General features: G+C 28.1%; 1 protein-coding gene across 1 annotated transcript; it reads right to left on the bottom strand.

Annotated features, from left to right (window-relative positions):
- Positions 1-56: 56 nt before the first annotated feature.
- On the bottom strand, positions 57-20,470 carry LOC141533577 (uncharacterized). Its single transcript, XM_074252522.1, has 6 exons — positions 19,641-20,470; positions 14,522-14,734; positions 12,015-12,153; positions 7,231-7,357; positions 5,213-5,441; positions 57-3,335 (listed from the first exon to the last, which is right to left on the bottom strand). Exons 1-6 carry the CDS (start codon positions 19,877-19,879, stop codon positions 1,157-1,159), a joined length of 3,126 nt encoding a protein of 1,041 aa, XP_074108623.1. The 5' UTR covers positions 19,880-20,470; the 3' UTR covers positions 57-1,156.
- Positions 20,471-21,184: the final 714 nt, after the last annotated feature.

Raw genomic sequence — 21,184 nt, 5'->3', positions numbered from 1 at the left:
AGAGAAAAAATCATTTTATTTTTCTAATAAATAAATTAGGGCACCGCTGAATTTCTAGTTTTGATTAACAAAAAATATTACATATATATTTTTATTCAAAAATTTTATTAAAATTAGTGTAAATTCAAGTCTTAAATTCATTTATTTCTTTAATAATTATCCAAAAATATAAAATTTTTAAATGAATTATTCTAATGGGTACACTGTAAAAATTAAAAAATTAAAAATTAGTTATTTTTTCGTTTCATCAAAAAAAAATTTTTTTTTTTTTCAAGAATTCCATTTTTATAATACAACTTTTTCAATTGTTTTATTTAAAAAAAAAAAATAACTATTTTTTATCCGAATTATTTTTCATTAATTTTTGAATTAATTAAAACCTAATGATTGTAAAAAAAACTTTAAAAATTACACAGAAAAAAAATATTGATAAAACGAAAAAACAACAAAAAATTTTTTTTCTAAATTTAAATCAAAATTTCTCACAGTGTATATACTCATAAAAAAATAGGAACATTGTAATTAATAATTCCTTAGAGTAAGAAAACTTGTTACCTATTTGTCTACAGATCAATATCTTAAGTAAAGTTGGTTGTAATTTAATAATAATTAACAGTAACATGATTTTAATATTAATAAGATAGCAATCATGTTGATGGTGACAGACAATTTACGAGATTAAATTAACGCTGCATTTAATAACTTTTTTTTTTTAAATATAAATTACTGAGATTAAAATCTCAATATACATATTATATTGCATTGTATAAGTTGATCTGCATATTTAATTAGTTATTTATTAATATAATCGTAAGATAAAAATGTAAAACCAATATCTAATTACAAGTGTGTGTAATTGAGTAGAATTAAATTTAAAGATAAACTTTTTTTTATTGACCGCACAATTGACGCGATTTTTCAATTGACTGTTCAGCGCAACCGGTTTTTTCCATCACACACATTTAACGATTTAATTCTGCGATAAAGACATACATAACAAACAACGAGATCGATAAAAGGCAACAAAAAATCTAGATCGAGGCTTTCCATAAAATGTTATCGAGGCAATCAATTACTTTTTTTATTCTTCTTATAAAACAAATTAAGTACAGTCAATGTATAATGCTCAGTCTTCTAAATAAATCCTAACTCAAATTTATTTTTTACGCTTACTCTTCAAATTCTCCGCGATATTTTTCTTCCCATTGAATTTTTCCATTGCTCGCGTGTAAGATCCAGTGCAAACTTTCCCCCATATTTTTTTTTCCTCACCAATCTTTTTCTCCTTTTCTTCACCCTTATCCTTCTCTAATCTCAATTTAGTCTTATCTTCGTCACAAGATTTATTGAATTCATCTGTAACTATAATTTTAGTAATTGAAGTTCTTTTTCTCAACTTTTCTATATTTTTTTGCGCTTCTTTATTACCATCCATCTTTAAAATATCTTTTAAATTAACAGAACTGTCTCTCTTAACCTTTTTTTTTTCTTCTTCATCCTTCGGGCAAACTAATACCTCGGTATGTATATAATTTGGCATACGTTCTTTTAAATATGATAAACGTGAATTTTGATATTTATTTTCATTTACTTTTGTTTCTTCTTTATTAAAAAATTTATTTGTTTCTTCTTTATTACTAGATTTTATTATTTCTTTCTTACTTCTAGATTTAATAATTCCTCCTTTATCAAAAGATTTACCATCATCTTCCTTGTGACTAACTTTAATCATATCTTCTCTACTAAAAGATTTCCTTTCTTCTTTACCACCATCTCCAATAAACTCGTTCTCCTTACTCAACATATTAGAATTAGCAACATTAACACACTGTTTATACTTCTCATTAATAACAACATTCCTCTCAAACCTCTCCTCAATCCCCTCTTCAAACAACTCCGTCCACTCGCTCTTGTTTTCCCCCTCCGCATGCTTACCTCTATCACTAACTAAATCATCTTCATCTTCATTCCCCGAGTCATTGTCCAAATCCTTAATCAACCCTTCGTTCTTCTCATTTCGTTTCCTCAGTTCTTCCCAATTTTTTCTAGGCTTGTAACTAGTCTTTCTCCTGACAATCCCTCGCTCCTGAATATTAATATCAGGAATAAACAACCTGAGCGCTTTAGGCCCAGTTGGAAAATTAACCTCATTAACCCTCTTTTCAGTCATTATCGCCTCCAAACTAGACTTAGAAGCAACTTCCTGATGCTTATTAAACGCACTGACCAATTGCGCGACCGTGTATTTCGGCTCATCATTCTCCGACTCTGAAGGTTCATCAAAATGTTTATCATCCGAATTACCAGAATTATTAGAGTGAGAAGAAATGTCTGAATTCTGCCTAACACTCTGTTTAATTCGCTGATCAATCTCATCAGAGTCTTCCGTCAACGTATCAGACTCCACAGACTGCAAACTGTCCAAGTTTTCTTCAGACTCATCAAGTTTCTTTTCTTCTTTTGACTCCTGATTGGTCGGTTCGCTTTCCGAGGAGATAACTCGGGGATTTTCGTCTTTTGTCTCAAAATTCTGGTCGCAAGATGTCAGAACATTGCCGGCGCTCTCGCAACGTTCTAAAGCGCGGGAAGAAAACCTGGAATTTAAATATTTAGGAGTATTTTTGCTATTATCTTTCTTTGTGATTTTTCTGATCGACTCCAGGCTGTGATAAATATTGAGGACACCCTGGGACTTTGACAGACATTTAAGTCCGTAGAGTTTTTCCCGTGACCGGCTTCCAAATAGAGGATTTATCATGAACTCCTTTTGATGCGGCGAGCGAGTCGTCAAACACGCTTGGGACTGGATTTGGTTTAGACTTCGCATTCTTGAGAGCAAACCGCGGCGATTTGCGTGATTCAAGTTAGCTTGAGAACGACTTTGTACTTGGTTGAGTAGTCCGAGGGTTTGCTCGGCATTCAAAAGGTAATTTTGACTAGTTGCTAGGCTGGCTTGGGAGTTCAAGCTTGTTTGGGAAGTCGCCAGGCTTAGTGAAGAGTCCAAAGAAGTCTGCGAATCTCCGGATGCTGGATGATTGTAACACTGGCTGTTGATAAGGTTTACGCTGGTAGTCATGTGAAGACACATTTCACTCTGACTGAGTCCGTCGGCCAGCTGACCTTGTTGGTCACTCAGATTAGCTTGACTTGATGTTAATGTTGATGGATGCTGCTGATTCATCAGAGCTACGCGTCGCAAGTTCTCCCTGCTGACGACGCGTTCTAGTAATACTTCACGGGACTTTGATAAGTACCTGCGGAGGTGCGGTGAGGCTTGAGTTGGTGCTGCTCGCAGCCAATCGTGGCGCAGACATTGTTTTGCTGACATACGTGCACTGTGAACAGATTACAAAGTTACGATTTAGAAGCTGTTGGCGCACGAAATTTGTTTGAAGTTATACGCAGGTAGAATTTTTGGATTTTCCGAACTTTTCTTTGTATGGAATTAGGTTAGGTTTGATTGAATGAATTAGTTACTTTGTTTGAGGGTTATGCACAGTTAGAAAACGGAAAAAAGGGATTTTTGAACTATTTTTTGAGGAAGATTTTGATTGATCAATATGAAAATTGATATTAACAGAAGTAACTTTAAACTATAATTATAAGTTCTTTTTTTGGGCAAATAATGATATTTGTCGCTTCTGAAGATGATCTCCGGAGAGTTCTCTAACGAGAAGTGAGCACGATATCTTCATTCCTTAATCGAAATTCAAAAATCCAATAAAATTACGGTAATATAAGATATTATCGTGATTCCTGTTTAAAAATATTGATTGAAATAAATTAAAAATGATGAAATTCGAATTCTTTTCATTAATTTCAATTTTTTTGTTTGTATATATCTATATATATATATATACAGTTTGCATGGAGTGACCGCTTCTCAATTCTTTTCAATCAATATTTTTAACCAGGGATAATCGAATGATCAAAGTGATTAAGAATCGTCAAATCAAAAACTAAATAAAAATAGATTCTGTTTTTGTCAAACCAATAAGACATGATCAAATCTTGAAAATCTAAGTTAAATACTTTAGATACGTAAAAATTATGATACCTTTCTTCAGGAAATTTTATTGTCTACCGAAAAAGTCCTTATCGATTTCCATTTACCTCTTATTATTTAGCCGGAATTTCAATTCCAAATTTAATTACAATTGTGTAAGATTAGATCACGTGTTTAAAAAGTTTAAAATTTAAATACTGAAGATACAAAAAAATCATATGATGGGCTTGTTCAGTCGAACTAAGTCCTGAGTAACTTTATTAGCCTAAGTATAGTCAAAGCGTTACCTACTATACATATATTTACCGATTATACAATATATATTAGGGTGTGCCAAAATGTAACTTCCGTGAAGAACTTTTTAAAATTGGAATTTTGAGTTCCGCTTTTAACAGCAGCTGTGTTTAGGTATTTCCTGAGATATTTCGGGGAGATAGGATTTATTTGATTTTCATAGAATTTTTAACAAGAGATTCAAATGGGTACTTCCGGCCAAATTTTGAATTTTCAACGGAAATGCCCAAACTAAGTTTCTGTTAAAAAATTCTAAAAAAATCAAATTTACCGTCTCACCTCAAAATATCTCAGGAAATGCCTAAACACAGCTGCTGTTAAAAGCGGAACTCAAAATTCCAATTATAAAAAGTTCTTCACGGAAGTTACATTTTAGCACATCCCAAAATATATCTTACTAAGTTTATTCAGTACTTAGTTTGGCTCAACACGCTCATTACTTTTATTTTAGGAAATTTTATATTCCACATAAATGGTTCTCTTTAGTTTTCTCGTATCTCTCATCTTTCAGCCAGAATTTGAACTGAAACTGATATCTTTAGTTTATCGAAATTTAATAATTCAAAAAAATTTCTATTAAAATAAAATATTATCTACCGATTAATCAAAAAAAATAAAGTAACTATCAATCCTTGAATTTATTACTGAAAAAAATAATTGAAAGAAGATTAGTTCTTGGTTTTACTGCCAGGTGGCGACTGTCTCTCACTAGTAGAATTTTTTTTCTAGAGTATATATAAGGCCAGAACTGATATCTTTAGCTTGAGTGGTCGGAATTTTACAATTTAAATATTTTGGTAAAAAATATAAAAGAAAAATTAATATTTTTTCTATTTTTAAGTGCGTATATAACCTCTTAAAAGTTTTTGACTTTACTTTATTAACTAATTTATAAATATTAAGAAGAAATACCTAGGGTCAAGCACGAGAAGCTTGGCAACAAAGTCTTTCGCCTGTGTAGAAACATCCTCAAACAATTCTTCTGGAAAATCAACTTCTCCCAATGAAATATTCTGGAAAGTTTCTTGGTCCGTTTCTCCGCCGAAGGGAGAAAACCCCGTCAATAATACATACGTTGTTACTCCAAGAGACCACATATCTGCTGCCAGGGTTATCGGTTCGTAGTGCAGGATTTCTGGCGCTGAATAATTTTTCAAGTAAATACTCATCAATATAAGATTATCTAATTTTTCATTATTCAATAAATAAAGAAATATGTTAAAAGGTCATTCTGGTTTGTAACTTTCGAAAAAAAAATTTTTTTTACATTCTTTGAAAGTACATATATCTAAAAATGTCGTCTTAAAATTTTAAAATGATCTGACCATCATAACTCAAACATCCACATAAAGATTTTACGATTTTTATGTGGATGTTTGAGTAGAAGAAAATCAAACGTTAGAAAAACCTCAAGAAATTCTGTATGGTGTCGGTATCATTGATTGACTTGAGGTAAGATTTTTTTTTTTTCATTAAAAAAATTTAAACCCGTTAAATCTTAGTATAATTTGAATCAAATATTCTACACGGAAAAAAACTTTAATTAAATCAAGTAAATAATTTTGAAGAACTTAATCTTCTTGATTTGAGTAGAAAAATTCTTAAACTAAGAAATTTTGGTTATTATTTACAAGTGGAGATATAACTAGGTGCAAATTAACATTTAAAAAATTCTTTTTTCGATTTTACTTGTTTTTACGGCGCATTTATGATAAAAAATATCTTTAAAAAAAAATAAAGATTTCGATAGCTTTTTTGCCTTTAAAATTTGGAAGAAAAATTGGCTTTCATGTTTTTGGGTAAAATTTTTATTTTATCTTTTTTTGATGTTTTTGATATATTATTTTTTCGAAAAGTACAATTAAAGAAAAAAAAAATGGTTAAATTTGGTCAAAAAAAAAAAAATGTAATATGGCCCCAGCATGGGTTGACTCCATTTGTGAATAATTACTGAAGTTTTTCTTGGTTTAAATAAATTATACTTGATTTAAGAATTTTTCACTTAATTCCAGTTAATTTTTTTCAGTATACATAGTAGTAAATATTGCATCAGCTACAACTAAATTAATATTTAAAATTTGTACTATTTTTTTAGGACTAAGAACTGTAAAAAAAGCCTTATTTTTCAGTTTTTTTTTTGTCCATCATTTTGTTATTTATTAATAAATAGTAATCTCAGTAGCTGCTGCAATGACTACTTATATATTGAAAGTAAATAATTTTGTTTTTTGTGTTTCAGATGAGCCGTTATCAAGTTATCATGTACTTTAGCGACATACCAACTTTTAGAGGAGCTCCGTTTACTGGTTTTTTATTTATATAAAAAATATAAAAAAAACAAATTTAGATATTTATTATGTTATTCAAGAGTGTATTTATTAAGCTGGATAAATTTAATATTAATATCTCTGATAGTTTCTGTGTAAAAAAAAATGATAAATATTAAAATTTTTTCGAACGCCGGAATCAGAATAACCCCTTAAAATAACTAAACCAAGAAAACATAAAAAAATTTTTTTAATTTTATTAACTACGCCGAAAGAACAAGATGACACTGGATATCATCCCAGATTATACTGAGTACAAAAAATTTTTAGATAGTAGCTAGTATAATCCAGATTATAATGAGTATAATCCAGATGTCACACAGTATAATCTAGATTTTTCTAGCTACTATCTGAAATTTTTTTCACCACAGATGTCACTGAGTATAATCTGGGATGATATCCAGTGTCATCTTGTTCTTTTCGTGTACAATTATAATAAAAAAAAACTTTTTCAAGAATTCACATTTGTAATTTTTTTTTAATTTCTTCATGTTTAATTTTTTTTTATAATAATTTAGTAATTATACAAATCTTCAAAATTTTTCAATGTATGTTAATTTAAATTATATTTATATTAATTATTGTATTGTTAATGAAACTTACCAACATAATCAGGTGTACCAAGGATCTCCCTTACCTCAGTGCCTTCAAGAACAACGCGAGAGATTTCAAAGTCGCACAGTTTAACATCGCACTCAGGAAAGCTTCCCATCATCACCAAATTTTGTGGCTAGAAAACAATAATTATTAATTAATGTTTGATCGATGATAAATGATAACAAACAGATGGAAATAAATAATAAGTCATTGACTTTCCAATAAGTCTCTGACACAATATTATATTATATAAAGTAAAAAAGGTTAATATATATAAATATAAATATAAATAAAAGTGGTCAGTACAGGTTTTTTTTTAGTCTTGAACGTGGGAATTTACTGGTTTTGCCCTCGAGACTCGATCAAGACGATTGAGTGGTTACCGTCGTAACTGCCTATTGACAACGCCTTTATTATTATTATTATTATTATTATTTTTTAAATGAATAAAAATAATTATTCTTTTTAGATTAATTTCTCCTTAAATTTTAAAAATTAAAAATGTAATATCGGAATCACAATAAATATTTAATTAATAATTAAACGGGAAAATAAAAATTGAAATTTGAAGAAATGTAAAATAAAATTTTTCACTAAAAAGATTTAACTCAAAAAGTGTTTTAGCACGGAGTAAAGTCTTTATTAACTAAATATTGATGAACAGGGTTCAATTCCTGACGACATTCACAAATAAATATTCTATTTTTTTTTTTTTTTTCAAACAAATTAATAGTAATTTATTATAATAATGAAGCTAACTTTTAATACAAAGTTATTACGTTTTCCCCGCTCTTAATTTTTAGTGGTTATTTTTTGCTATAATACGAATAAAAGTAATTGTAAAAATGTAGCAAATGATTCACCGAGACCCGGGGGAGAACTAACTAGGGTGTGGTCAATGATCTACTCGCATTTAAATTAGAGAAAACGCTTTTATGCCCACTATTATGTACTATTAAGATTGTACAACTTGATTTTATATGTTACGATTTAAATATAAAAATTTGATGTCTGTTATAAATGTTGTACACAAGCTTTTTATTTTGTGATAAGTTATAGGTATGTAAATAAAAAGTTTTAAAAAGAAAAAATAATGATAGTTTGTCATTATTAATTTAATTCAATGTTTTTTATAAAGAAGTTTTTTCATAGAGAAGAATATATTAATGTAATTAATTTTTACGCAAAATTTTAACTTTACAATTCTTAAAAACATTTTTTTTAAATGTTATTTATAGTTAAAGAAGAACATAAGAAAAATAATAAATTTTTATGACTTATAAGGGAAAAATGTGGATAAAAATTCGAAATTAAATATAATTTTCAATGAAAATTAATTTCAATTGAAGTTTTATAATAGAAAAGAAATTCCAAAAAAATTAATAAATTTTTATGAATGTGTTAAAGTTAAAAATTTTTCATAAAACTTTTAATTAAATATGATTTACAATTACAATTAATTTTAATTGAAGTTATATATTATTAAAGAAGAATATAATAAATTTTTATGGAGCCTAAATAGAAAATTTTGAAAAAACTTTAAACTTAATGTAATTCATAACTAAAAATAATTTAAATTGAAGGTACATGATAAAGAAATAATTTTAAAAAATATAATAAGTTTTCATGAAGTCTTTTAAGTGAAAAATTTATAATTAAAATTAATTTTAACGAAAGTTATATAATAGAGAAGAATAGCAAAAAATTTCATAAATGTTTATGAAAACATTGAAGTGAAAAGTTTTTAAAAAAACTTCAAATTAAATGTAATTTACAAATAAAAATCATTTTAATTAAAGTTATATAACAGAGAAGAATATAAAAATTAAAGAAAATTTTTATGAAGACGTCTGAATTAAAATTTTTGAAAAAACTTGAGATTAATTAAGAGATACATTCAGTAAGAATAATTAAATGTTTATTGTAACCATATTTAGTTATAAATTTATTTATAGCAATAAGATTTATATAAAAGATCAAAGGAAGATCCGTCAGGGATTTATAATGAAACAGAAACAGAAACAGAACCGATTGATGTTGCTGGTGTTGTCTGTCGTTTATTTGTCGAGATAAAACGGTAATCGGTCTTAAGCAAAATGGGTATCACGTCGAAGTATATATATATATTTTAATGTTGGAGATGTAATGGTGATTATGTTTTTTGTAGCAGCAGCAATAGCAGGTTAAACTTGCAGAAGCAGCATTGCCAATGACGATGTGGAACTTACAAGTTAAGTGTGACTTGTAACCCCAGGCTTACCATAAATCGTATATGGTGTCCTGTGTCACTAACTTAATGTACTATATATTCAGTAATCGTTCGACATACTGTCCTATTAAATTTTATTTTCATTTATTTTTCGACTCATATTTAGTTCATCGATCAATCATATTGACGCATTAGTTTGTTTATTAATTTAACGAGTTTTAATTAATATTTCTTCAACATTTAAAAAATGCATTATTTTTAAGTTGGCAGATATTTTCGATAGAATTAAAAAATTTTAATATTCTAAAGAATGTTAAGGTCATTAGATCAACAATAATCTATTTGGATTGTCCGAAAAAAATTTTTTAAAAATTGTAGAGGAAAAAATAAAAATTTCTTCTTTAGATGAACGAGATAAATAATTTCCTAAATCAAAATCTCAATTCAGAAAAAAAATTAGAACTAAAAATAATTAAGGGGTTTATACGCACCTAGAATTTTTTAAAACTCAATTTTTATTATATTATATATTTAAGTATATACACAAAAAATTTAATATCAATCGGATTTTTGTGTTCAAAATTAAGTCACGGAAGTAAAAAATTTGGAAACTGGAAAATTTATCAATAAACTCGATTTAAATCGAAATTTAAAGATTTTTAGATCAAAATCGAAAAATAATTCGATTAATTGACTATTACCTCGAATTTATAAAATTTTTATCATAAAAAATTCGGTCAAAAGCCGCATGATGGTCTAAAAGACTCAAAAAAAAGTCCTGGCTTTACATATACTCTAGAAGAACTTTTCTACTACACAGAAAAAAAAAATTTCTTGAACCAAGAAAATTATAAGGAAGACCGAAGTTATTTTGGAGCAAGAAGAAATTTTCTTAGCTTAAAAAAATTTAACTTCGTTCAAGAAATTTTAAATTTATTCAAGAAATTTTCAGTCTTCCTTAAGATTTTATAGATTTAAGAAAATTTACGCTTGACTCAAGACTTTTTTTCTCTCTGTGTACCGGAGAAACCAAGAATTTGTATTTTTTCCATATCAGTTATTCTGGCTTAAGATTCTCGCTGAAAGATGAGACACATAGGAAAACTGGTAAGGTCCATTTTTATAGAAAATAAAATTCCCTATAATAAAGGTATCTTCTAATTTTTTTCGTGCCTTAAGTATTAAAACCAGAATTTAGATTTCAAAGTTTCTAAATACGTGAACTACTCTGAGACAATTGAAATCAAATTTGAAATTGAAATGCTGGCTAAATAATAAGAAATAGATGGAATATTAATAAGGACTTTTTTTGTAAAAAATAAAATTTCCTACAAGAAAGATTTCATACGATTTTTTCATATCTTCAGTATTTAACCCAGATTTAAAAAATTAGATAATTTCCAATTGATTTTTTGAAAAAAAAATAGAATCTATACATCTTCTGCTTTTGACTTTATGATTTTTAATGACTATGATCCCTTTCTTTGTTCATCTCAGAGTGTATCAATATTTCTTCACCTGCTAAAAATCATCATACCTTAAAAACCTACGAATGAATAAATTATTTAATTTTCACCAGCAATTAATAAAAAATAATTGACAAGCAACTACTAAACTAAAAATTAGTCAGAATAATTGTAAATTATAATTAATTAAACTAATGAATAAGCTCCTTTGTCTTGAGTAAGATTCTGTAAATGGAAATAGAATTTGTTTCCCTCGTTATCGCAGAATCGCGTCCGCGTCGTCACTCTTTAACTTGTTTTTAATTTTTTAAACTAAAAGCATGCTCACAAAAAATAAGAAATAAACAAAGCAAGCCACAATGAATAAGAACATTAAACAGTAAACAGTAACCAGTAAAGAGTCCGGGTGGTAATTAAATTCTATATTACTTTAAAAGCCACCACGCACAGTATGGTCGCTCAGCAAGACAACAACCTATCCTTGATTGTTGGATCTGAGTCGTAAAATCAAAATACAAACACGGAAATTAATAACCCGTCTTTTTAATGTTCCAGTAAATAACTAAGTGAGCTTGATATCAAGATATGTATTATTAACATAATATTTTTTATTAATTCGCTGACAAAGAAAAGACACCGTTGTATTATTTTTATAAAGCGAAAAAAAAAATTAGATAAATTATTATTGTTTTTAACAAACTGGTTTCTGTAGTCAACAATTATCGTCAAATTAAAAATTATTATTATTATTTTTTTTAAATATAGATTCCAAATTATCAATCATCAATAATATAATAACAAAATCTATAGAAAATCTATAGAAAAAAAAAAAAGAATGAATTTTATTTTTTTTTCCAGTTTCGCTAATCAATTTTAAGGGAATTTAATATCCTTTAGATTTATCTAATTAAATTTTAATTATTATTATTATTTTATTGATATCCGGGTTATTTTATCGAAAACAAGGAAGTTAATGTGAATAATAATATAAGCAAAGTGTCCTGTATATTCATATTTAAACACCTTTCACGTGTGTATAAGTTTGTCTTGAGCTGACCGGAATAGGAATGGTCATCTTACACCTTACACACATTGTGTTACCTACTGTGTCTTACCTTGATATCCAAATGGGCGATATTTCTCTCGTGGAGGTAGGCGAGTCCTTCTACCAGCTGTTTTACAAAATTTACTACGTCTCCTTCTAGTGGCACTAAGTCACCGTCTATTAGCGTTTGTAAGTCACCACCTGGTGCACTGAAAAATCAAAAATTCATTTATTCTAACTGTTTCAGTGAAAAATTTTTATTATTATTATTATTTATCTTCTTTGTTAATCTGTTTTTTACATTAGATTTTTTTGATTAATTTTTTATAAAAAATAAATTTTTTTACAGCAAATAATTAGTTCTTTGTGTTGATTAATACATTGATAGAAAATTTATTAATTAAAAACAGTAAATTTCTTACTAAAGAAAAATTTTTTTCGAAAATTTTTCTATTTTTAATCTAAATGTTTTGATGTTCACTAATAGAAAAAATTTCTTTTGAAAAAAGTGAGCAATGTTTGTTGTAATAAAAAATTAATGTGTTGAAATTTTTAAACAATTTTATTTTTTTCGTGAAGAAATAAAAATTTTTCTCATAGTAACTTTTTTATTGAAAAAAAATTTTCTAGATTTGGGAAAAAACCATTTTGGATGAAAATTCACAAGTTGGCTATTTAAAATTATTTTTTTTCAAATTTAGAAAACTTTCAGGTCTGTCAAGCTAGCATGGACTCGTCTATCATGTACTGACTTATTATTCAAGCAACAAAATTTATTCGTGATGCTAAATTTGTTCCTTTTTTATTACTAATTAGTTGCTCCATTAAGAATATTGTTGTTTGTTTAGATTTCGAAAATTCAATATTAATATCCGTCCAAGATGGGCCTTACCGCTGCTAGTTTGACGACCCTAAAACTTTCTTTCAACGAGTCACTGAGAAAAATTTTATTTCTTCAGCTAAAAAATAAAATTGTTTAAAATTTACAAAAAATTAATTTCTCGTCGCTAAAATGCCTGATTTTAGTCCATTGATACCTGTCACTAAAATAAATGATTAACTCATCATCTCATTTATAACCTATTAATTATCTTTAAATTTCTTAAGTAAAACATTCTTCACTAGTTATAGTTAATATCATTAAAGTTGAAATTTTTATTGCTAATATATTCTTCTTCATAATTCCTTTAAAATGGTTCATAATTCATAATTCATAATTCATAATCAAAAGTACTTTAGATTTAGTTTAATTTTGTTAACTACTCATTAACTTACAAAATTGAATTATATTTCTTGCACGAATATTCTTCACTACACGGAAAGAGCAAGATGACACTGGATATCATCCCAGATTATACTGAGTGAAAAAAATTTTCAGATAGTAGCTAGTATAATCCAGATTATACTCATTGTAATCTGGATTATACTAGCTACTATCTGAAAATTTTTTTCACTCAGTATAATCTGGGATGATATCCAGTGTCATCTTGCTCTTGCCGTGTAGTTACCCTCAATATCATAATATAGTCATTGTTATTATTGAGACATTCTTCTTCCTTACTACTCTCATTGTTTATAAACAATAAAAGTATTCAAATTAAATTCATTAATTCGTATTTTCTTTTAAAAAATATCCAAAATTTAATTAAATATTGATAACTACTCATGAATCCACCAATTTAATTAACAAACATTCTTCACTAGTCATTATCAATATTATTTACATTGTCAATATTAACATAGTCTTCTTTCTAACTTTTTTGCATTGAAACAAAAAAAAAACATTTGAATTATGAACATAAATTCTTGTCTTTTTATTAAAAATACCCAATATTATATTCAATATTGTTAACTACTCATTAATCTATCAAATTTAATTTCATATGAAATCCATATATGACCATTGTTTCAAAACAATGAAAGCATTTAAATTATCAACATAAATTTTTATTTTTTCATTAAAAACACTCCAAATTTATTTAAAAATTTTTAATTTCTCATTAATTAATTAATTTTTATTTCATTTCTCGTATAAATATTCTTATGATTATTGTCAATACAATCGTTATTGTTAATATATTCTTCTTTCTAACCTATTTGCTTGGAACTGTTGTTTTATAACAATGAAAGCATTCAAATTATCAAGATAAATTCCTAATTTAGAGTCAAAAATCCTAAAATTATATTAAATACTAGTAACTATCGATTAATTCATTAATTTTGAATTGTCCTTTCATATAAATATTTTTTACTAGTAATTGTCAATATACCGTAAAAAAATTTGCATTATTGCATCGAAAAGATTTGTGTTAAATTTACACTTGATTGTATTAAATATTTAATAAAAAAATTTTTAACATAAAATTTTTTAACGCAATGACGCAAAATTTTTTACTGTAGATATTTTTCTTCCTAGCCAATCCTTATTTGATCAATGTTTTAAAAACAATGAAAGCATTCAAATTATCAACATAAATTCGTATTTAGTAATTAAAAATATCTAAAATTCAATTAAAAAAATTATAATCATTATTGAGCAATTGACAAATAAAAAAATAAAAAAAATAAACAACTTACTATTCCATAACTAAAATAATTTCTTTAGGAGTTTCATAAACATCATGGAGACGTACAACACGTGGTGACTGTGAGCAAAGAGACAATAATGCGATTTCATGACGAAGCTCAGCACTACAATCAGTATTGAAGCGTGTTCTTGATGAATACTTCGCAGCATATAAAGTACCGGTTGATCTTGATCGGCAACGATAAACTTTTGCCCACTGGCCGCTGCAAAAAATAACAATCATTTTATTTTAAATTACAAAACTAACAATATTAATACTCATAATAATAATAATAATAATAATAATAATAATAATAATAATAATAATAATAATATACTCTTTCGGTGTCCTGAAATGGGCCCGAAAGGATTTACGAGATCTCGACATCAAAACCCGTAAGATCATTAATATGAATCGGAGCATGCACCCCAATTCATCAGTCGCCAGATTATACCTCTCCCGGTCCATCGGTGGGAGAGGTTTGCAGAGTTTGGAGCGGCTTCACGACCGTTTGGTCCTGGGTTTAACACACGAAGTTGTCAATTTCACTGCAGATGAGGATGACTTTCTTGTGCAAATTGTACATAAACATGAAAATGCGCATAAGGGGTCATTCTTGTATAAGGCAGCAATATATGCGGCAAGAACCCTTGGTCTTGGAGAAATAAACGCTCTTATGGAACTCCGAAAGGAGGAATTTAAGAGCGTCATCAGGAACGCCGAGGAAAAACTACTTCTTGGCGAACTGATGGACAAGTCCATGCACAGCGTGTTCTTTAAACACGTGCGTGATCATGGCTTGTCCATCCAGCTGACGTTTTCCTTCTTAAAGTCAGCGGGCCTGATGTCCGAGACTGAAGGGTTCATATTTGCCTGCCAAGATGGTGTCATTAACACTCTTGAGTACCGTAGCAAGGTGCTCCAGGTGCAGCTTCCGGACACGTCCTGTAGGAGTTGTAGACAACATCCGGAGACGCTTATGCACCTTTTGTCGGCATGTCCAGTGCTGGCGAGAGGTGCATATATCCAGCGTCACAATGCTGCCCTGAGAGTACTGTACTACTATCTTCGTCATTGCTACGGTATTGACGTGACACCAGTGCTGCCTTATTTGCCAGGAGATATTCCCCAGGTTGTTGAGAATGACAGTTGCAAAATTTATTGGAACATGCCATTTGCAACAACCCGGCGGATAGATCACAACAAACCTGATATTGTGCTCTTCGACAAGGCCACTCGTGACATTTATGTCATTGAGTTCTCGGCCCCGGCTGAATACAACATCTCAGCCAAAGAAGAGCACAAAAGACAAATATATCAGGATCTCCTGTTTGAAATTGGCAAACTTTACCCAGGTTACCGTGTCAAGCTTGTCGTCCTGATTGTTGGCGTCCTAGGAGGGATGAAACAGTCTTTTGTATCCTCACTTGCCAAAGTTCCAGCTTGCTCATCAAAAGCTGAGTTCTTGGCAGTTAGGATGCAGAAGGCTGTTTTACTTGGTTCTCTCCGTCTCTTAAGGGAAATGACTTTGGCCTGCTGTGATCACTAACCGCCTTGTTGTGCGGAGTGGTCCAGCAGTAACGGATGGAGCTCAGGCTGGGCCCTCGGAGAATCGGACTCCGGGGATAACCCCCCTGAGCATTTAATAACAAAATAATAATAATAATAATAATAATAATAATAATAATAATAATAATAATAATAATAATAATAATAATAATAATAATAATGATAAATAATGCAGCATGATTGATTGTCGAGTAAGTACATAAATTCAAATATTATTATTTATTTCTTAATATCATATGACTCTCAACTAAAAAACGTCTTATATATTTAAAGGCTTACAAGGTCAGCGCCGCGGCGCCTGACAAGGCTATGGATCATATTTTATTTTATTAAATATTTTTTAATCTTTTTAATATAAATAAAAATATAATTCCCTTCGGATACCGATCGTAATCAATTTATTCAAATTTTTTACCCTCGACCTTTAAACTGTAAAAATTAATAATTTAATTTTTCATGCGGTTTCATTTTTTTTAACTTAGGCTTCGAAAATTCACAACAAAATTAATAGCTGATCCATAAAAGGACTTGATTTAAGATTCACGCCTCTCTTCATCGAAGTTTTGTTGCTAATTGATTGTTTTTTTGACTGTCGAGTGCCGGATTAATTTATTAAGCCGGGAATATTTATCGGATTATTTAATTACTGGGAAGATTAATTGTTTTAAATTAATACGCACTGTCTTCACGGTTGTAAACATTCAAGCTCATTTCAAATTAGTCAAGCGTTTTATCATTTTGATCTCATTTAATTATTGATATTTATTACACAGAAAAAAAAAATTCACTTGAAGTAAATAATTTTGAAGAATTTCATCTTCTTGATTTGAGTAAAAAAATTCTTAAACTAAGAAATTATTCAGGATCTAAGTAAATTTTACTTGATTCAAGAATTTTTCGTCTTGATTCAGGACAATAAAACTCTTTAAAATTGTTTTCTTGGTTTAAGAATTTTTCTCTTGATTCAAGTTAATTTTTTTTTCTGTATGTTTTTTAGTTAAAGATTGTTTTTTTTTCTGGCAATATTTTTTAGAGAGATGTTTCTAATTTTAGAAATTTTGGGTTTTAATTTGCTGGAAAAAACTGTTTTTAAAAAATTTAATATCATTTCATTCGAAAATTATTGTTTAGTACTTTAATTAAAATTTAAGTTTGACTTAATATTCTGGCTGAAGGATATAAAATATAAAAAAATTAATGCAAAATTTTTTTAAAAAAATTAAATTTTCTACAAAAAAGGTTTCTTGTGATTTTCTCGTATCTTTAATATTTAACTCAGAATTTTGAATTTTAAATACGTAAAGATGTGATCTAATCAAGCAGTTATAAAATTGAATTTTTTAATGAAATCCTGGCTAAATGGTAGGAGATACGGAGAAATTGATAAGAACTATTTTTAAAGTAAATTTAATTTTCTACAATAATGGATTTTTATAATTTTTTTCGTATCTTCAATCCTTAACCTTCATTTTTATTTTATAAACTTTTTAAATCGTATTTTTGAATCTCGAAAGAATTTGAATAAAAAAAGTTTCGAAATGAAAGCTTAAAATAATTTAGAGAATAAATTTTAGTATTGAGATATTTAAAAAAATTTATTTAGTTTTTTATTTTTTCACAACAATTTATATTTTAAAAAATTATAAAAACTGTCAGATGTCTATTAATTTTCGTATTATGAAAAATTAATAATTAACCTGTTATTGAATAATTGAATAAATTAATAACTAATTATTTTTTTAGGTTCTGACCTGTCTCAATTAAAAATAACGTATTTAAATCACGCCAACGCAAATCAAAATACTCTAATTATATCATTAATCATCTGGAATATAAATAAATGTCTAATGGATAAATATGACTAGAAGTTGATTAAAATTGTCATACTTCATAGTGATGCTAAACTAATGGGTGAATAAATTTCGAGTTTCCAGACTAGAGGTAAATAATTCTGAAAAAACACCCATTATCATTATCATAAATATTTATTAAACTATTATTAAAATCATAATATTTAGATTTCATTAACATCCTCAGGTCATTGCGTTGGTGGAATTCAATTATTACGAGAACAATGACGTCAACGACCTTAAAAATTTGTTATTGTAACTCCTACACTACCTTTTCATTGTCACTATCTTAGCTAACCGTCAATTATTCGGAGTCACGAATTAATAACTTAATCAAATATTCTGAAGAAAGTCAAGGACATTATTCAACAAACAATAAATCAACGATAATCCACGTGGATTGTCGAAAAGAATTTTAATAAAATTATAGAGGAAGAAACAAAAATTTCTTCTTTAGTTAAACTAAGTAAATAATTTCCCCAATCAAAACTAATCTTGTCTTATTAAATTTTATTTTCACTTATTTTTCGACATTTCAATATTTCTCCATCATTTAAAAATTGTATTATAAAATTGATAGATATCCTCAAGAGAAACTAAAAATTTAAATATACTAAAGAAATTCAAGGGCATTATTTAACACACTACAAATAAAACAAAAAAATAAAAAAGAAGAAATAAAAATTTTTTTTTGGTTAAACGAGGTAAATAATTTCTTCAATCAAAACCTCAATTCAGAAAAAAAATTAGAACTAAAAATAATTAAGGGGTTATACGCACCGAGAATTTTTTAAAACTCAATTTTTCTTAATTTTATTTTTGTAATGTAGATATATTTAAGTATATACACATAAAATTTAATGTCAATCGGACTTTTGTGTTCAAAATTAACTCACGTAAGTAAAAAATTTGGAAACTGGAAAATTTATCAATAAACTCGATTTCAATCGAAATTTAAAGATTTTTAGATCAAAATCGGAAAATAATTCGATCAAGTGACTATTACCTCGAATTTATAAAATTTTTATCATAAAAAATTCGATCAAGAGCCGCATTATGGTCTAAAAAACTCCAAAAAAGTCCTGGCTTTACATATATTCTAGTAGAACTTTTCTACTACCCAAGAATCCAAGAATTTGTATTTTTTCCATTAAAGCCTCTTCTTGAAACTTAAGATATCAGTTATTCTGGCTTAAGATTCTAGCTGAAAGATGAGACACACAGGAAAACTGATAAGATCCATTTTTATAGAAAATAAAATTCCCTATAATAAAGTTAACTTCTAATTTTTTTCGTACCTTGAGTATTAAAACCAGAATTTAGATTTCAAAGTTTCTAAATACGTGAACTACTCTGACACGATTGAAATCAAATTTGAAATTGAAACTCTGGCTAAATGATAAGAAAAAAATGGAAATTAACAAGGAATTTTTTGGTAGAAAATAAAATTTTCTACAAGAAAAGTTTCTTATTATTTTTTCATATCTTTCGTATTTAACCCAGACTTTTAAGATTAGACTATCTCTGATTGATATGCAAAATATCTTGATTTCGTGAGTTAACAAATGTATAATGATAAAAATAGTTGCTGAAATGAGACGAACAAAATTTTTCGGTCGTAAAGCACTTTCTGATGCTTCCTATCATGAATCATGTCATGAGTTGTTAAATTATAAAAAAAAAAAAAAAAACTTATGAAATTAAACAAACCTCGCAAATGGCTTAGGATCGATTTCATAATGTTCGGCAATAGGTCTAGTCTTGACAACTCTAGCCAGCTGAGTTTCCTGGACCAGCACCAGGCCTTCCTTGACATGCTTCTCGCTCCACTGGACCCTGCACCTTCCCCTGCATCTCTCAACCTTTTCTCCCTTGTAATTGCCGTTTAATTTCTTGGGGTCACTTTTCGAGGACAATTTTCGCTGCGCAGGAGATTTCTTCGAAGACATCGTCGGAGTTTCTCAGGTGAATAATCATCAGTTACATAATAATTTAAATCCTTCCTATAAGTCTTATTATAATTAATTAATTACCGCACATTAATTTACGCATCTAATAATTTACACATTGTGATTATCATAATTCATAATAATTAATCATTATTTAGCGGCCTTGACTTAATGATACATTAATTTAATTTATTTTTTATTAGTACAGAGTATTTAATAAAATACTCGGAAGCTGAGACTTTATCACTACTTCTGTAGACACTTTTCAACAACTTGACACTTAATGTCGGATACAATTATAATAAATCCATAATTAAAATTTCACATTGTGAAAATCCGAAAAAACGTGTTCAAAATGAATAAATATTAATTATCTTCGGCAAAGTGAGCCTCCGCGGTTCCTGATCTCATGACCGCGTATCCGGGATTGCTCAATGTCAATAAAGAAAAAAAAAGAACAACAAAAAAAAAGGTAGAAAATGAAAAAAGTTTGAAAGACAGATCGCGAGTAAAGGTTCGCTGGGATCCAAAAGCAGCCGAGTACTGGAGCAAAGATGCTGGATGGTGGATGTGGAAGCGGCTTCTCCATCTCCATACACTGTGTTGGTTTACCTTAAAGCCTTTTATTTCTCCCACTTATTCTTATTCTGTGCTGACTTCTTACTCTGTATTCTATATTCTGTATTATAATGATAATAATAATAATATCGTGTGTCGTAGTCGTGAGTAGACAACGCTCGGTGCTCCGGTTTGTCATTTTACCCCACTTCCGCGGATACCGTGCCATCACGCTTACTTTTATTTATTCTCCCACTTTGGTTGTAACAGCTAATAAGTATAAGTCTTGACGGCTACGTAGCTTACTAAACTATTCCAGATTCTGATTCTGATTCTGATTCAGCGCATTTTTTCTTATATTTCTATTTCTATTTATAATATAACGAGTTCGAGTTCGATCTATGTGACGTAGGTGCTGGGTAGTCATGGATTTTTTTTTTTAGTTATTTTTCTGGAAATTATATTAATCGGGTTTTTATTGAATTTTAGTAATTTGCTTTTCTCGAATGTTTGGAATTATCGATTTTTTATTGATTCTTCAATGAAAAAATGATTCAGAATTATGATTTGATTTTATAATAAATTAATTTTTATTATTACTACTACTATTATTTCTTCTTACATTTAAGAATTAAAAATGTTTACTTTCACATTCATCAATATCATAACGGTAATGACTTTTCAATTAATAATTTATAGAAATAATAAAAAATTCAAATTGGAAGAAATATAAAATTTAATTTTTGG

This window comes from Cotesia typhae, unplaced genomic scaffold (genome assembly GCF_013202065.1).
Source record: "Cotesia typhae breed Kobodo isofemale line unplaced genomic scaffold, CoteBio_Ctyphae scaffold_121, whole genome shotgun sequence".
Lineage (NCBI taxonomy): Eukaryota > Metazoa > Arthropoda > Insecta > Hymenoptera > Braconidae > Cotesia > Cotesia typhae.
Note: the sequence above shows the minus strand (reverse complement) of the source record. Positions and strands in the feature narration are given on the sequence as shown.